The sequence below is a fragment of the Calidris pugnax genome, unplaced genomic scaffold (genome assembly GCF_001431845.1).
Source record: "Calidris pugnax isolate Ruff unplaced genomic scaffold, ASM143184v1 scaffold34, whole genome shotgun sequence".
NCBI lineage: Eukaryota > Metazoa > Chordata > Aves > Charadriiformes > Scolopacidae > Calidris > Calidris pugnax.
In genome coordinates, this window is record NW_015090771.1 from 4,803,512 (window position 1) to 4,821,522 (window position 18,011).

At 37.4% G+C, this 18,011-nt stretch overlaps 1 protein-coding gene and 1 long non-coding RNA gene across 2 annotated transcripts in view; one reads left to right on the forward strand and one right to left on the reverse strand.

Moving 5' to 3' along the window:
• SGMS2 (sphingomyelin synthase 2) overlaps positions 1 to 15,333 on the forward strand; it is a 31,614-nt gene extending 16,281 nt beyond the window's left edge. The window contains exons 2-6 of the mRNA XM_014940706.1: positions 6,697 to 7,361; positions 8,148 to 8,265; positions 10,229 to 10,382; positions 12,925 to 13,091; positions 13,881 to 15,333. Coding sequence (XP_014796192.1) covers positions 6,907 to 7,361; positions 8,148 to 8,265; positions 10,229 to 10,382; positions 12,925 to 13,091; positions 13,881 to 14,084 — 1,098 coding nt within the window. The 5' untranslated portion in view covers positions 6,697 to 6,906 and the 3' untranslated portion in view covers positions 14,085 to 15,333. The remainder of the gene's footprint in view (positions 1 to 6,696; positions 7,362 to 8,147; positions 8,266 to 10,228; positions 10,383 to 12,924; positions 13,092 to 13,880) is intronic.
• On the reverse strand, positions 433 to 14,072 carry LOC106887260. The gene is made up of 4 exons (XR_001411837.1): positions 13,863 to 14,072; positions 8,231 to 8,323; positions 5,368 to 5,498; positions 433 to 546 (listed from the first exon to the last, which is right to left on the reverse strand). It is a non-coding gene; the product is annotated as an uncharacterized LOC106887260 (long non-coding RNA).
• Positions 15,334 to 18,011: the final 2,678 nt, after the last annotated feature.

Here is an 18,011-nt window from a genome sequence, read left to right on the forward strand (position 1 = left end):
GAGCTAGAAAGGACATGGGCCATCAGATGCGCTGCTAGGCTTTTAAAAGTTTAAATCTTGCTGTCTTTTTGAGAAGAATCCTGAGTGGCTCTTCAGCAGCGTCTGCAAAGCTATAGCTGATTGAAAGCAATTAGCAGTGAGAAGCCCGAGATGCTCAGACAACAAACTGCATAAAAGGCTGATGATCCAGAGGTTTCTTTTGGCGCTCTTGGGGAGTTATTTTGCCTGATAAGACTGAGGTAGTACAGTGGCATCACTCTTTGTAGAGTGTTCACAATAGTAATTTTTAATGAATGGAAAAAAGGACACAAGCCAAACGTTTCTTTGCAATGTTACAAGATAGGCAGTGACAGAGTACCTTTTTTTGCCTCTATTCAAAAGCAGTCGATTCTAACGTTTCTTTGCAATGTTATAAGATAGGCAGTGATAGAGTACCTTTTTTGCCTCTATTCAAAAGCAGTCGATTCGGAGCCTAAGTCTCAATTCAGGTTAGCAGACTCTTCAGTCCAGATCTGAAACGCTGAATCCATCCTCTCCAAAATGAGCCTGTGTAAGGAGGAAGAAGGCTTAGTCTTAATCTAATTTTTCTGGAGTGAAGAAGTTGTAAGGGAGTCTTTAGCCTGTTGGAAAAAGGACAATATTTCTTTTGGCTCTGTTGAAAAGGGATTTAGCGATGCGCGTTGGCAGTGAAGGCTGCCAACTCTATCCTGAGCTGTAGCTAATAGGAGTAGAGCCAGTATTCATGGGGAAGTGATTATTGCCCTCTGCTTGGTACTTCTTAGCTGTATCTGGAATGCTGTGTCTGGGTTTGGGTCCCTGATCCAGAAAAAACATGAATTGGAAGCAAGCCCAGAGGAGGGACCATCACAGTGGTCAGGAGGCTGGAGGACAGGCACTGCCTGTGGAGGGGAGAAGCTGGGGGAGATGGTTGCTTCAGCCTGGAGAAGGCTCAAGGGGACCTAACAGCAGCTCCTTCTTACCTACAAGAGGATCATCACAAACATTGGGGCCGTAAGTACAAAAAAAGTAGATTTAAAAAAAAAATATGACAACTTCCGCTGTGAGAACAACCATGTAGTAGAACAGGCTGCCTGGAAAGGTTGTGCATCTTTGGGGGTGCTAAAGGTACAGCTGGAGGAAGCATGGAGTAACCTCATCTGATGTTACAGCTGATCCTGGCCAGAGGCTGAGGTTTCTTCTAACCTGAATTATTCTGTGAGCGCTTCTGATTCTACAGATATGACTCTGGCCATTCTCAAAACCTTTCTTTTAGGAAATACTGTTAACCTGTAAATAAAACCCTTTATTTATGCCATATACATGTGTATTATTGTCAGAATGAGTTACTCTAGTGCTAAAAAATAACAAATAACTGCCATTTAATAGACACTGACCTTGGTTCTTAAATTTTCCTCCTGGTTATTTCCCTTTATATTTTAAGGATACAAAGCACCTTTAAAGGGCATCAGACTCTTAATTACCAAATATTTATGGAGTGTGAGGACTAAACAGTTGAAAAGTTTGAAGATGCCTTCACACAGTTAAGGCAACCTACTCAGCAGTGTTCATAATGAGAAAAGCATTCCAAGACTTTTTTTTTTTTTTTGCTTAGGTAGTCACTGGGATCCTAGCAAGTGCTCTTAAAGAAAAAAAAATAATAATTACATATCTACACATATGTGGGTAGGGATATTTTTTGCGGTTCTTGGGATGTACTGTTTTGGAAGCCTGGCACTGCTGTGGAACACACTGAATACTAAATGCCAGGAAAATGGAAACTAATATTCTTTTTACTATTAAAAGGCGTGAAGAAACAAAATTCCACAGAACAGGTAAAACCTGGATTGTACAAACAGGTAACTAGGAACCTTGAAGCTTTTCCGCTCTATTTGGGTAAGTGTAGGGATTTAGTCCTTAAAAGACAGCTTCTGGTGGTACATTAGTAATCCTAAATGAGATAATTGCAAACTCTCTCTCAAGGTAGAGGGAATATCTGCTCTATCTGGCCTGGACGACTCTATGACTCTATTTCTACTACTGAGAAGAATTTTGTACAGTGTATGTAGTTAATGCTTTTTATAAAAGTTGAAACTTACTGCAAGTGACAATATGATGATAATCTAGAGAGCATTGTAATGAACAGTGCTTCTGTAATACAGCCTTATCTTACTTGCACTTCAGCATCATATAAGCAAGAAAGGTGTTGGCAACCTATTAGAGAATGCAGATAAACTCGTAACTTTTAGATAAAATGCAATTCACTTTGTGCATGTATTTATATATTGTGAGTGTAAACATTGTACAGGTGGAAGTTGAACACAGCTCTGAAAATATTTTTGCTGTAGGGAAATAGAAATGATAAGCAAACCTATTAAACTCAGTCTTGTTTCTGCACACCTAATTGCACTTTACTGGGATCTGGTTTAGCAGTTGGGTTTTGTTTTGTGATAGTATTTTTCTTTTCCTCAAAGGTCTACTCAGAGGCATACATACAGCATGGAAGAAGGGATACTATAAAAACAAACTGAGATCTGGAATGCTTTTAACAATAAAAAGAGAAAACACCAAAAGCCAGTTTTTACTCACTGCTGTCAAGGTAGCAGAGGCTACCCAGCTGCTTTTCTAGTTTTAGTCCCATAGGTGGTCCTAAAAATTTGACTGAAGAAAATACAAACCAGCTAACAGTTGTTTCCTGCTAATTGTGATATAGATAATATGATGATACTGTAACTTTCTCATGTTGTCTTTGCTTGTGTAATTTTTTTCTGCAGTATTTATTAACAGACCATTTTTCTTTACAAGAATGTTACAGCTGTATCAATTGTTTGAGCAATCTTAACAAAAGTGAATGAAGTTTGAGAATACTACTGCCTAGAAACCTTTCCCATCTTGCATATGAGTGTGCATCCTTCCTTAATGTCAGCATAGATGGGTCTTGCCATTTTGTATGCTCTTATTCCAATAGTATTGTTCATATTTGGAACAATGGGTTAAGAACTACTTATTTGGAAGGCCTGTGCAAATTGTGACTATTAAATCCTTGATAAATTCAAGAAATTAAAATATTTTAAGAAATGTTACAGAAGTTCTGCATACTGGTTGAGAAGCAGCAATTGTGAGCTAGCTTGTGAAAATGACCTATGTGAGAATCGGATGACTAACAAGCTAAATAAAACTGCTTGTTATTTTTTAGCTCTAGCATAAAGAGCCAAATGTAGACATGCTTTCTTAAACGTGTCTCAAAGCTGTACTCCCAGTCAACTGTTTTCTTTTGAATGACAGTGAAGTAGGGATTCAGAAAACTAAAGGAGCTGTTTGGATGGGAGCAAGTAGAAGCACAGGATAAACTGAGCTGCTTTTTGCATCTTTTTCAGTCTTAAGATTTTGCATTGACTTGTGGCAATTATTATTTCTGCTGTCATATTGCTTGTTAAGAAGCTTTGCTCCTTGATGAGAGATTTTTATCTATTTCTTTAGAAGGTGTTGAAGTGATTCCAGAAAGAGAAATTCCTAAAACCTGGTTGTATCCCTTAGAGGAATTTTATTTATCTTTTTGGGTTACTTAGCCAATTTTGTGTAAGTCTTTGAGACTTCCCCAGTGGATGTGCTGTAGCTTAGAGCAATTGGGTTTGATTTTTTTGGACCCTAGATGTTGACAAGATGGCCAGGTCTAAGCATTACTGCCTGATTACTGAAGAAGTGTAAGGCCTACTACTAGGCAGTTGATGAGCATCTCCTGTTATTGATATGGTGGCATTCCAGATTCAACAAAAGAAGCAATAGGGTATTTTACCTGAACTAACATAAGGACAATGTGGAAGCCAAAAGGAATGCATCCCTCCTTGCATTCATTGCGAGGGGACTTGGATGGATAAGTGAATTGGGAACAGGGACTTGGGAGAAAAATTGATGTACTTCTGGGGAGCTCCTTTTACAGCCTGTAGCAGAGGATGATTAGGCTGTAGGTGCTCTGTATCTGTCACTTCTTTGGCCAGTCAGCAAGGGACTGAAAGCTTCAAGCAGAATGTTTTGGGTGGTTTTTTTGTCTTTTTCATCATCTATTGTTTCCGCTTTCTTTTAGACTATGGGAGAAACAGGTGGGAAAGGTACTATAAAGGAAAGGCTTTATGATCTTACTGATCACTGAGATGGTTTATAGCACCTTGGACTATCAATGTAAACAAAGGTTTGACCGCAGCGTGCACTCTGCTTGAAATAATCTTGATGAGCCATCAGAAGTGGCAGATCGATACGCCTTACAATCCATTTCAAAAAGTACCAGGAAGGAACACAACTTTTTTTTTTTTCTCCTGCAAAGCTGTAGGTATAATTGCTTTGCTTAATAAGTTAATACAAAACACTGAGTGCCACTCTACTTTTAGATTGTTAGGTCTTTAAGGCTTACTTGGATGTCATTAGATATCTGAAAATAATCTTCCTTATGTTACTAGTGGTATTGGGTATTTGTGGGGAAAAGAAGGAAATAACTAAGGTTGCTACTTAGTGTGTTGCTCTCTGTTCTTCAGTAAACGCATAATTCTAAAAAAGTTTCAACTGTGCAGGATACAAAATCTATCAAGTTTTGATTGTTGTTGCCTACGTAAGTGACTAACATCCTGTTGAGAAGAAGGGTCTTGACTTATAGGTCTGCCTAGCACTCGCCTACTGTTCCAAAAATTAAGCAATTAGAGGGATTCAGATTTATTTCTCTACTGTTACTTAAGCATTCTGTCATATGCTTGTCTGTAGTAGACAGAGGGAGTAGAAGAACGTGTGTGTTAAGAAAAGGACTTGAGAAAATTGAAATGCTGTTCTACTACAGTTTTAAGTAAGGTTATTGCTTTTGTAGCAGCTCTAAAATAATATTCTTAGTTATAGGAAGCATCAGAGGTCATTTCCTGGCTGCAGGGTTAAACATCACCTTCTCTAAGTGAAGTGGAAATTATAATCTGATTAGTAAGAGGGAGAGTCTCTGAAATCACCACTTGTACTCTTGGTTGGTTTTTTTGGGGGAGGTGGAGAGTTGTTCAGGTGTCTTGTTTGTGTTTCAGTTTCTATACAGCCCTTGAGTAGGGATTTAGAGAAGGTCAGCCAATGACAGTGGGTTTCAGAAACACTGCTGAGAGGTTAATTTTGAAATGCTTCTTTACTCTCTTAGTATTATTTGTATCAATCTCACCTACCTGAGAGCTGAACCCTTATCCCTTCTCTCTTTCAGCAGTAAGAGCAACAGCCAGGAAATCAGTGGAGTTTACATGCTGACCATGTTAAATATCTTCTCTGTTTAGGGAGGGACCAAAACACAAACACCTGACTCTCTGGGCTGGTTTGGTTTTAGATTGTCCTTTCCATCAAGAGGTCACTTACTGGATAGTTTTTTCTTGAGCAGGTTGTTTTGTCTTAAACCAAGTTCTTCTTCCATCATGGTGACTGAATTGTACATACAGCACAGCAAACTGGCATGCAGAGACTTGAAGTGGTGGTAGTGTTCAACCTCTCTTAGAGGAACAATTAAAAAAAAAGAGAGAATTATGATTTGCTGGTAGATATCAAACACCTTGTATATGATAATAACTACTTTAGCCATAGGGGTTGAACAGAAAAATGAAAATAAGTACATCACAGTATGCGTGATACACACAACTATGGTAAGTAAGTGGTTTCACAGAACTTTAAAGACAGGAGGGGGGGAATGGCCTTTGTTTTGACTAGAGCAGTGTCAGTGTTGTACAGGTGAATTTAATTCTTTGTAGAAAATGTTGTTATAAAACGTATGCTCTTACCTATTTTTTTGTCTAATGAAACTTTACTGAATTGACAAATGTAGCCTGAAAAAATCCTGTGCGATAATGAATCTTGCTATTTGTTTGTGTTTAAAAAAAAAACAACAAAAAAAACCTCAGACATTTTTAAGTAACTAAAGGCTAAACACAAATCTGTTTGTAGTTTGTCCTACATATAGATGACCATAACTAAGAATCTAATCCTGAGGTATGTTTCTCAGCTTTCTGAAATTTCAGACATTTAGTGGGCACTGTGTTAGCTATGTAGACACATTTCTCTCTTTTTTTTTTTTTGACTGTTTTAGTTGAAATACTCATTTAGATTCACAAAAATTCAATAGAGCTATCCACCGAGTAGATTTTCTAGATGGATCTAAATTACTCTATGCCTTACAAAACCAAATCCTATAGAAATTCTATTGTGCCCTTCTGTTTTCTGTCCTGTCACCTTGGACTAACAAGATTACCCGATCAATGTGGACAAACCATGTTAGTATCTGTAGCAACCCTAGGGTTAAAAATGAGATATTTTGTATGGCATGCTCCTAAACAATAAAATTCAATACATAAAATTCAGTATTGCTGCAAACATGGATTAGGCTTAATTTTGACAATTGAGAAAGGAAGTGCTGTCATGACCATTCAAGTCTGTAGATCTTGCCCTTTAAAAAAAAAAAAGCCTAAATTGGTACTAATTCCAAAACTGATCAGAGATTTATAAAGTTACTCAGTAGGAACTGGCTGGAATTATGTCACAGTAACCACCTCTCTCTGGTTTGCCTTTTGACTGCATTTGTAAGTAGAGTTGGATGGAACTTAGAATAAGCATTTTAAAGATATTTGTTCAGTGTTCATTACTGTTCTTGAAGGTTCTCAGTATTTTTTGGTTTTGGTTTTTTTTTTTTTTTTGCAGGTGATACAGCTGTAGAGGAAAGGAAGACTTGTTTTCATGACTTGCTTTGCAGTACCTGAATAGTGAAAGCACAATGGACGCTTTTTAGAGTTTTACAGAAATTATAAAAAAAATTCTAGGAACAAGAACGTTGGACTTCGAGGAATAACAGACTTTAGAAAGCCCAGAAATTAGTCACTAATAAAGCTGATTTGGCCATACAGCGTGAGAATGAATACTATTGAGACAGCAAAGCTTGAAGAGCATATGGAGGGTCAAAACAATGACACTTCTAACAGCTACTCACGACCTACTCTTTCAGTCAGTGAAGAGAACAAAAATGGCACTAGCAAACCAAAGGGCTTGTCTAATGGCTTGCGCAAAACAACAAAGAAATATCCTGACTACATCCAGATTGCTATGCCTGCTGAGTCCAGGAACAAATTTCCTCTGGAATGGTGGAAAACAGGCATTGCCTTTGTCTATGCTCTCTTCAACTTGATTCTAACAACTGTCATGATCACTGTGGTCCATGAGAGAGTACCTCCAAAGGAGCTAAGCCCTCCCTTGCCTGACAAATTTTTTGATTACATTGATCGTGTGAAATGGGCTTTTTCTGTATCAGAAATAAATGGAATGATACTAGTTGGATTATGGATATTCCAATGGTTGTTTCTTAGATACAAGTAAGTAGCTAATCTGTTTTTTTTTTTTTTCCTCTGCTGTATGTTTTCAGAATGTTGATTTCCCTTGTTCACTTTGGATAGAAGAAATCTCTGATGGTGTCTGTAGCAATATTGTAGAATAGGGCTGACAGGAAAATGACAAAGGGGTGGCTTCTTTACAAAATATTCTGGTGTCCATGCTGGATATGAAAACACAGGTTTTTCTGATTATTGAATAATGTTTTTTAAATTTGAATTTCACACCTGTGTTGTACTAATCAAATTTATTCTGAGGTTGGGCTTTTCAAAATGAGTTTGCTGACATGGCAATGTTTAAACAGAAGAAATCATGATGTTGTGTTAAAAAAAAGTTATCCAAGTTTGAGAAGTCTAGTGTCTTTTACAACTAGACTAGAAGCTTTTTGCTTCATCTTCATTTGCTTGAACTGGACATATTTAAGTTGAGTACGTGGTTATAATATGGGACTAAAAAGAGAAGGTCACTGAGTCAAGGAGGACTATGCCTGACTGCACACCAAAGTTAGGCTGAGGCCACATTAAATTGGTTAGATAGTTTTGGTGGGAGCTTTGTGGTAGTTAGTAGTACTATTATGAGACAGCAAGACTAAAACCCGAAGAAAGACTTTTAAGTGTTTGATATAGAGAAGTGTGTGGTGAAGTGCAGGAAGTGGAGCTGCCCTTTAGTTCTAGGGATTTAGCTATTTAATAAACCTAGAGCTCTGTAACTGTTTTATGTATATCCTCCATGTGAACTTTGTACTCAATCTTATCCTTCTTCCCTTTCAGATCAATAGTGGGACGGAGGTTCTTTTTTATAATAGGAACTTTGTATCTATACCGCTGTATTACTATGTATGTTACCACCTTACCTGTGCCTGGGATGCATTTTCAGTGTGCACCAAAGGTAAGAGCCTTTGCTTCCAAATTCTTGCCTTAGTTTCTGCCTGAGTCCTTGTGGCCCACTAGAGCAAAGAGAAGATGGTGTTCCAGGTGTTATTTAATGACACGCATTACTTCCAGTTGATGCCTTCAGAAACACAGATAGTGATAAACCAGAGTTGTGTGGTACAGAAAGAGCCTCAAGCCATTGCTGTAGCTAAGATGCTTTAAAGGAGAGTACCTGCGTTGAAATAGTGCTGCTACCAAATCAGTGAACTTGCTTCTGAGGCTCAAGTTAATCACTAATACTGCAGCAATATTTTTTTTCTTACATGGTAGGATACCTAAAGTCAATACTGTAATTCATAGGCTCATACACAAGCTTGTGTTGCAGTATCCTTTTAAAAAATTCAGTGTTAGATGCTTTGTCCTGTTTCTAAGGTTACTTTGACAAGAGCTGTCACAATACCTGAAGTCAGCTGCCTGTCCTTGCTTCCAACCTGCAAAATGTATAGAAATATGACCAGTAGAATGAGCAGATACAGATAAAAGCATGTACATGCAAGTATTTCTGCAAGAATACTTAAAAAAATAAGTGGCAGTGTAGTTAGGTGATGACACAAAGGAATTATGTTACTGCTACTTTACATTACTAATAAAAAGTTGCAGACATAATTGCCATGGAACAAACCGTATTGTGTTGGCTGCACTGAAAGAACAGTGCACTTGAGTAAGAAATGGTTTGGTTGTGCACTGAAAAGATAAGCCTTTTGAAACCTGAAAAGAGTGCCAATTTGTTTGGGGGTTAAATTTGTCCCTTTCTCTGTCAGATCTTGTCCATCTTGAGGTACAGCATTATGTCTGTTCAGTCTTAGTCTTTCACACTGGGACAACGTAGGAACGTAGTGCATGAACTACTTTTCTTATGAATCAGTATCTATTTGAATAAGTTCTATTTGTGTACATACCACTGCAAAGATCCAACGGTTTTGTTCTAGTACCTTGGGGAATGAATTGGTGTGTAGTAGACTGTATCGAGGGTGGGAAAGGGGTAAGCAAAGGAAAACTTCAAATCTATCTGCTGAAGGTACATTTTGCTAGCATTAAAACAGGATTAATTACTTTGGATAAACTTGACAGCTCTTTTGGATTTCTTTTCGATTTCTTTTCTTGACCTGTATGAATATTTTTTTTTCTGATTATGAAAAACTCAGTTATCCCTTTATCTTGTTTGCCTTTTTTTCCCAGAGTTAATCTTTAAACAGCTAAGTGAAACTTGAATGTTTGCCTAGTATCTATGAGAAATCAAAAGCTGATCCTAATGCATGTTTAAAAAAAAATAATAATCCTCTAAATCTGAGTAAGTCCTGACTGAGCTTGTAACTAAATCTGAAACGACAAACGTTTGAGGGTTTTGTCTTGTAGAAACACTGCTCAGGTTGAGAAATCAAAAGCTGATCCTAATGCATGTTTAAAAAAAAATAATAATCCTCTAAATCTGAGTAAGTCCTGACTGAGCTTGTAACTAAATCTGAAACGACAAACGTTTGAGGGTTTTGTCTTGTAGAAACACTGCTCAGGTCTGAACAGAATGGCAAATCTGGTATGCAAGGTTGTACTGTATTGGAACTAGTTTTGAATGTGTCTTATCCGGTCTGTCCAGTGGCTATCACGAGATAACTGACCATAGGAACTTCTAATGTTTACCTTTCCAGTATATTCTGCAGCTCATTCTCATAGACATTTTAAAATTGCCTGGGAAAGCACAGACAGAATGCTACTGTTATCAAGCTGATCTTTAGAACCTGCCAACTTTGAAATGCATGCTTGTTTGTTTAAGAATATGTGAAAGCAAGCCAAAGAAAATGAAAATAATTTGTGTCCTTTTCTCCCTATCTCCCTGAATCCACATATATTTCGGGAAAGAAGTTTATTTGAGTCACAGTGTATCTTAAAGGGGTTTTTTTGTACTGTTTCTGGTGTTCTAGTTGAATGGAGATTCTCAGGCAAAGGTTCAGAGGATCCTGCGACTGATTTCTGGTGGTGGTCTGTCCATAACTGGATCACACATCCTATGTGGAGACTTCCTGTTCAGTGGTCACACCGTGGTATTAACGCTGATCTACCTGTTCATCAAAGAGTGTAAGCATTTCCGTGCACTTCTCTTGTTCAAATAGTGTTTACTGGTTGGTTGAAGCAAGCTAGCTTTTCATTATTCATTGACAGGCTATTCCAATTTGGGGTAAAACATACTGTAGTTAATTATGCAGATCAGCTTTGTGCAGGTTGGCTGATATACCTTAGATGTTAAGGGATTATTTTCTCTTTTTTTGTGGCTTGAGCACAGCGCCATCGCACGCTTGTGCTACATCCAGAAGTAATGTCATTTCTTTTAAGTGTGCTGTACATGAATTATTCCAAACAATAGGAAGTTGTATCGTGCTCCGGGGATGTCTTCTGCTAGAGTCTTCTACTTACACCTGTTGAAGTTGGTGAGAATTTAGCAAACACTCAGAAGATACAGTTGGGGTTATGTTTTCCCCCTTTGCTTTACATTGTTATGGGGTGTGGGGGCAAAACCTATCTGTGTGGTGCACACAGAGCATTGATTGAAGCTTTGGAGAACTGAGCACCAACTTCTAAATCTGATATATGGTGAGCAACGCTCTACCCTGGGAACTGGGTCGCTTATGAAAGTGTTACTGGGGACTTCCCTTTCCAGTTCCCATGTTTGGAATTGGAATCTTCTACCAAAGTTGTGTCCCAAACGATGCAAACGCCAGCTTGGCTCCTGGGAATGTGTGATTCTCACTGACATGGAAATAAGATTAGTCAGCAGCAGTTGAATGCCTTCCTTTTATTAAAATGTTGAAGGAAGTTGCAGTGCTACATTCTGTCTTAAACAAAAAATGCAGTATAAAAATGCCTATTTATAATGAAAAACTTCAAATCTGTGGATGTGAGGCAGTCTTCTTCAAACAGTGATTTTTAGACTGCTGATTACAGTCTGCTGATTGTTAGGCCTAAGTCCTTTGTGTTGTGTTATTGGGGGAATGGCATGTGTGGCTCCACTCATCAGAATTACCAGAATAGTATTGGGAAAATAGCCTTTTTTTGGCCTTGTTTTGTGTATGTTATTGGCGCTTAACGCTGGTCACATACTCTTTAATATCTTTAGTATCACGAAAGATGCAGATAACCCAGTACTTTCAAGGCTAATATAACTCGTGCTTTTATCACAGGGGGTTGGAGGAATTGTATCATGTGGTGTATCATCTTGTAATAAGCCCTTTGCTGCCTTATTGTTAGGCATATATTTCAGTGGAGTAGTGCTCTATAAATGAGAAATGCACAGCTCTCCTTTTTCTGTCTCCCATATAATTACAAAACGTTGTCTGAGCAAGAGTTTAAGCCCTATAATTGCTCTGAATTAGAGGTTGCTTATGGTATTCTTTTCTGAAGACATGTCATCAGAAAAGCAGTACAAGATGCGTTCTGAGGTTTTTATTATTCCTGCCTTAGTGGGTTTTTTTGCTCTGCTCTTGTCTTCCTTTCATCCTTTGCTGCTTCTTCACTTATTCCCCCGCACTCCAGCCTTTTTCCCCCAGAATAGTTATTTACATTTTTATCCTTGATGTGTCTGTCTTGCTCGGGGCTGTTTTCATCAACTTCTGGAGATGACTTGGCTCCTTATAATTTTTTTTTTTAATTGGTAGATAGAGATTTGTCTGAACTCTCCCCAAAACATTGGAGAGAGTTTACTGTTTTGACAATTTAGGTCCTCCTACAGTAACTATTTAGCACGGGCCTCTCAAACACTTGGGAAGGCTTGTTGAGATCAGTAGCTTTTCTGCTGGTGTTGTGTGAAAGTGCAGGCTGACCATGGCCCCACGAGGCAACGGCTGCCAAAACCTCCTGCTGCGAGTGAAATGAAGCCCATGAGCCTGTCAGAAGTTATGAATGGTCACTGAAAAATGCCTTGGGTGTCACAATGCGGAAAGAAGGGCAGGGGAACTTTTCCACTGAAGTGGCTTAAATGCATTTTGAAGAACGGCTTCGCCCCCGTTTGTTAATCTTTAATGAAAGGGGAGAAACTCACAAACTGTACTTCCTTGTACAGTGTATTCTGTTTCACAGAACAGAGGTGGTTTCATGCAAAGTACTTTAAAACCTAGGAATTAAAATAAGAGTGTATTTTCCTGTTTAAGCTGTGACCTCTGCTCAGGTCACATAAATTCTAGAGGTGTTACTGGAGTGTAAGTTTATTTGAGCATAGACTGTAAAAAGAATAGAGATTAATACACCCAAGTGAAACAATCAATGTGTGTCATGCTTCAGTTCTGTCTCTTCCCCTGCACCCCACACCCTAAAAATGATTTAACTGGAAATGTATTAATTTGACTAGAAAATGGGTGATGGTACTGTCAAACTGCAATCTCACGTTGTCTTCATTTTACAAAGAACACCTCAGTAAGTTTGCATAATTCTTTCTTACTGTTGTTTTCTGTGTCAAAACAAGGTTCTTGTACCAGTGTGGTATAAATGAGTTATGTTTTAAAATTTAGTAGCCTTAATTAAATATATATATTTTTTTAATCTTTCCCCCCTCCCTTTGTGGATTGCTATAATAATGCATATGGCTTTTTTGTCTGTTTTTTTTTCCTGTCACCTCCTTATTTCACAGATTCGCCACGCCATTTCTGGTGGTATCACTTAATCTGCTGGCTAATGAGCGCTGCTGGCATAATTTGCATCCTTGTTGCTCATGAACACTACACCGTGGATGTCATCATTGCTTACTATATCACCACGCGGCTTTTCTGGTGGTATCACTCAATGGCTAATGAAAAGGTGAGTGGCAAATACCTTTAGAATCAAAATTCATTCTTAATTTCAAAATAAAAATAGAAGTTCTATATTGAAGTTTAAACAAATGGGACAAGGAATTTCACTTCACTGGTTGGTTGAAGTAAATACTTAATGGATTAAGATGTTCTTTTTTGATCTATGCCTGTTATTTCAAAATTTACTTTTTACAGTTATTTTTAAAATTCCTGATACTTTGGCTTAAAAACTTTTTTGAACGCTCAGGTTTTATTGCTGTAGTGAATGTATAGAAGAGCCCTTGTTTGTCTAAGCTTATGAATAAACAGTAGTTCAGTAATTTCTGACCAACCTAAATTACCTAGACCATCCTAAAATTTGAGTGACAGTTCTTCTGTAAGTGTTGCTAGAAGTAAATTGTTCGACTGTGTCTGCTGCAGGTGTTTCAAGAACACTTTCAAGTAAGAGCATAGCTCTCAAGCCCTTTTAATCTAGTTTTTCAACTATTAGTCCTCAATGGAAACATGACACGCCTGAAGGGGCTCATGTTCAAAGTCAGTGCTTCATCTCCCTGTATTTTGTACAGAAACAAAGCATCCCTTTGCATTAAATGGTCAGTTTGGAGTATAGATTTGGACTATGATGTATACACTCTCTCAGTAGTGGTTTTTTTTAGGCTAAATGCACCTTGTCTTTGCAGAAAGGCATGTCAATGTATTGCATTTTTGTACTTCTCTTGACTCAATGTAATCAATTATAATGCTTTAAACTGATTGTCTGTTTCCTTTTCCTCTTTACCTGCTTGTGCCAATGCAGACTTTAAAGGTCTCTTCGCAGACAAACTTTCTCTCTCGAGCCTGGTGGTATCCAATATTTTATTTCTTTGAGAAGAACGTGCAAGGCTCTGTTCCTTGTAGCTTTTCTTGGCCGATATCTTGGCCTCCCAGCTGCTTCAAGTCTTCATGCAAAAAGTATTCACGGGTTCAGAAGACAGGAGAGGACAATGAAAAATCTACCTGAAGAAAAGAAGGAAAGCATCTGCTCTGTGGTCTTGGTTTTTTTCTTTTTCTTTTTTTACCAAAACATTAATGCTGTAACCAAAGTTCTTAAGAGGACTACACTGTAACTGAAGAAGTGGACCAAGCTTCTGTGCAATTGATTGGAAAGACAATTATAGACACACGTATTGCCATTTCATATGTTTTTCTATCATCAGGCTGTACAGACCTATTCTACTCTTCAGTGCTCATGGAATGCACCACTGATGGGATTTATTTTCTTTTTTTATTAAAAGGAAAAAAAAAATGGAGCAGGACTTTGCTTTACTAATGAGATAGAGGTGCCAAAGACCACATTAACACTTTCATTACTAACTATCACTCATGCACAGGAGCACCCAAAAATCTCATCTTCAGAGTTCTGGAGTGCATAAGGGCAAAACCATGCTAAAATGTAAAGGCACGATATTGGCATATTGAGGTATATATAAAAAAAAAAAAATTGTGGGAAGTGGTTTGTTGCATTATTCTTGCTAATGAAGGTAAGGCCTTTGCGTGACTGGTACAGCTGGAAGTGAGACTTGACTTTTTTTACACTCTGTGGGTATGAATATCTTAAGGACCCTAAAATACTACTTGCCACCATTATCTCCCATATATTCTGCTATATACCAATTTTTACTTTTTTTATTAGTAATTTTATATTTAAACTGTTGTGCTACCTGATGACTTTGCAAATTAGGAATAGCTGCTAACATCAGAGCTCAAGGAGCCTAAAATTTTATTTTTAAAGAGACACAGTTTCAAAGTCTAAATCTTTAATTGCAGTTTGGCCTTGTGTATATAGCTATACAGTGCCTATTGGTGTATGTACATGCATATACAGACAAAAGCACACACTGCTCTTCAGTATGTGTTTAACTACACCAAACTACTTGCTGGAAAGAGTGATCATACAGTTCTTAATTCAGGCAAAAGTCCTTACAGATCTCACCTGCTTCAGGAATGCAAGGTCAGGTCCAAAATGGGGCTATATTTAAAATAAACTTTTAATTTTAGTAGCTATCTCTTGCTGAAACTATGTAGCAAGTTTGCTGGGGAGCCATAGTTCTGCATTGAAACGTTTTTTTTACTTGTTGGTACACATTTCTGTGACTTAAAAAAAAAAAAAAACAAACCCAAAAAGTGCCAAGGTGAATACCTTCAACAGTAGCATTTCTTCAATTATTACCTAAAACCATTTCATATTAAATGACACTGTGGTAAAACTCTCACATGCAGATTCCTCTGCTTTTTCAGTGTTTTGGTCCAATTAAAATGGCTATTAAAGAAAAATTGGCTGAGAATGGGGGGGAAATTACCATGGCAAACATGTAACAAAAACACAGTTCAACAGCTACCTGGTTCTGGTTGGTTTTCATTGTTTTGTGTTGTTGGGAAAGTAAAGTAGGAAATTAGCTTGCCGTGTTTAACCATTTATGTTCTGTATTAATTTCTGCAGTTAATTTTATTTTCAAACCTTCAGTAAAACCTGATAGCAAAGATAAAACTGCATTAAGTGTTCAAGTGATACTAATATAAAGGAAATGCTGCTTATTTTAAGAATGTCTTGAACTGAGTGACAAGTGTGAACACAGTTTAAACAATGACAACTTTTTTTTAAAAAAGTGCAGTTAAAGTTATAAAATGCAATACAGAGTATTCAAATACTTTTTTTCCAGTTAAGGGGATCAGTTGCTCAGAGTTGTACATGAAAATATTATTAATGTGCATTTCAAATATTTTTGTGCATTATCAAAGTAATACAATAAACAATGTTCCTTCCAATACCATCTTTGGTAAAACTTAGCTAAGAAAGAAACTGCTGATGTTTGGTTTTGTTATTTCAAATAAGCTTCTTAGAGTTTGATGCCCTGGCAGTTGCGTGTGGGCATACACATAGGTGTCTTCATTTGCTTGCAGACCTTGAGAGGCTAAAATGCCAGTCTCAAAACAGAATTCTTTTTTTTTTTTATCATATAGATGAATCTGTTCGATGTCAGTCTGCAGATCTCCCAAGGTACTTGTTATATCAATACCACTTCCTAGAACATAATATATTTTTTTTTTGAAGCTGAATTCTAAGCTTTGTGATATCTTAGATGCAGTCATCTTAAGTCACTTGGAGTTAAATGATCTTTTAGAAATTGTGAATGAATTTCATTTAGTGGTAACCATGCCTTGAAAATAACATGCTCAAAGGCTGTCCAGTAAGGAGCATAAACAGTGGTTTTCATCTGGTGGCTGAATAATAAATACTTTGATAGTCTAGCAAATTGTCTGCATAACCACCACCAAGTCTCAGTGGGATTTCTGTCGTACATCTGCAAACTAGAATTTCTTCATGCAGGATGAGGTGTTCGGTTTGTTGTTTTTTTTTTTTCACTTATTTCTAGAAGGAAAAGATATGGAAGTGGTGAAATAGAACCAAGCAAAGATTATGCTTTTGGTGGGCAGTGTGAGCTTTCATTCTGCTGAATTTTATAAACTTCTGTTGTAAAACAAAAGAAAGTTTAAATGGCAGCCTTAACTCAAAATACTTGATCCCTGTTTTGGCTTGGCCCTCCTGAAGTGCTTAAATTTTCACCATTGTATCAAAGACCTCAAGATGATGCGTGTGTTTAATTGGGAGAAACCCCCACTTTTCTACTATCTCAATAGCTTAAAATTGCTTTTGTGAACTTGGATGGCATGGTTGTATTTGAAGACTCGATAGGCCTATATGTAAGGTGATGAAAAGGGGTAAGTAATGGTATATGCAAAGTGTTTACTGCTATAGTAGTTTATCTAATACAAACCACAGAACCGAATCATCGTTGTATATAAATATTATGAAGCCAAAAACACGGTTTCATCCTAAGAGAAAAAAGGATTGCAGTGGGTAAAAAGAACAGGAGAAACTTGGACTTCACTTAAGCCTACAATCAAGTGATTAGTACCTTATTTGGGCTGTGTATGCCCAGTGGTTTGCAGTATCTCACTGTGATTATTCTTCCCTGGAGTTACAGTAATCTTTCTTACAGGTGTCACATGAGCTGCGCCTGTATTGTGACTATAAATAAAATGTTCCTTCTTTCTATTAAAGAGCATTTACATGTTGAACTTCTCAGACACCTTAAAAAAAAAAAAAGGCACTATACTTGTACACCTGGCATATTAGTATGACTTAAATGCTGTCGGGTGCTTTGCGTTTATGAAACAAGCTTTCTTAAATGCCTAATCTAAATTTACACCTGGATTTAAAAGGTTAACTCGACTAAGAGGTTAACCTTTAGAGACCTGCTGCTGTGTGATGCTTAATCCAATGCCAGAAATCTACTTGAAGCCACTGTAAATTGACATTTTTATGGTAGGTGCTTAGCACTCCCATGTGGATATAAATGGTACTAAATGTTAATTATTCACTGCTGTGTTCTTGGAAAGACAGCTACAAGTCGGGTAGCAGCAAAAAGAGCTTTGCTAAATGCTGCTATGAACTCTAGTACTGGATTTGCTTCCCTCCTTAAAATAAGAGGAGGGGAGAGGGTGGGGAAAAAAATGAAAGAAAAAAACAATCAAGACTGTATTTATATTTTAAGTTGCACTACCTTCATGTAATGCAGAAATAAAGCTCAGTAGCACAGACAGAACTGGGAAGTATTTTAAGAGATAAGAGAGAATTCTCTTAATTAGATTACTGCAAATCCACTTATCTGTATCTTAAATTGGAATCTGTTCAAACTCTGGCTTTCTCCCATGAGTAGCATCTGGCTAGACAATTTATCCTAGTTCTTTGGTACTAACCCAAATTAGTTTTTGCATTTTAGTAGATACAAAGTATGATTTGCAGTTCTAGAGATGAGATCTATTATATTCAGTGCAAGGTGAAGTCCTTCCATTTACTTGAAATGAACTTTCCCATAGCTTGTCA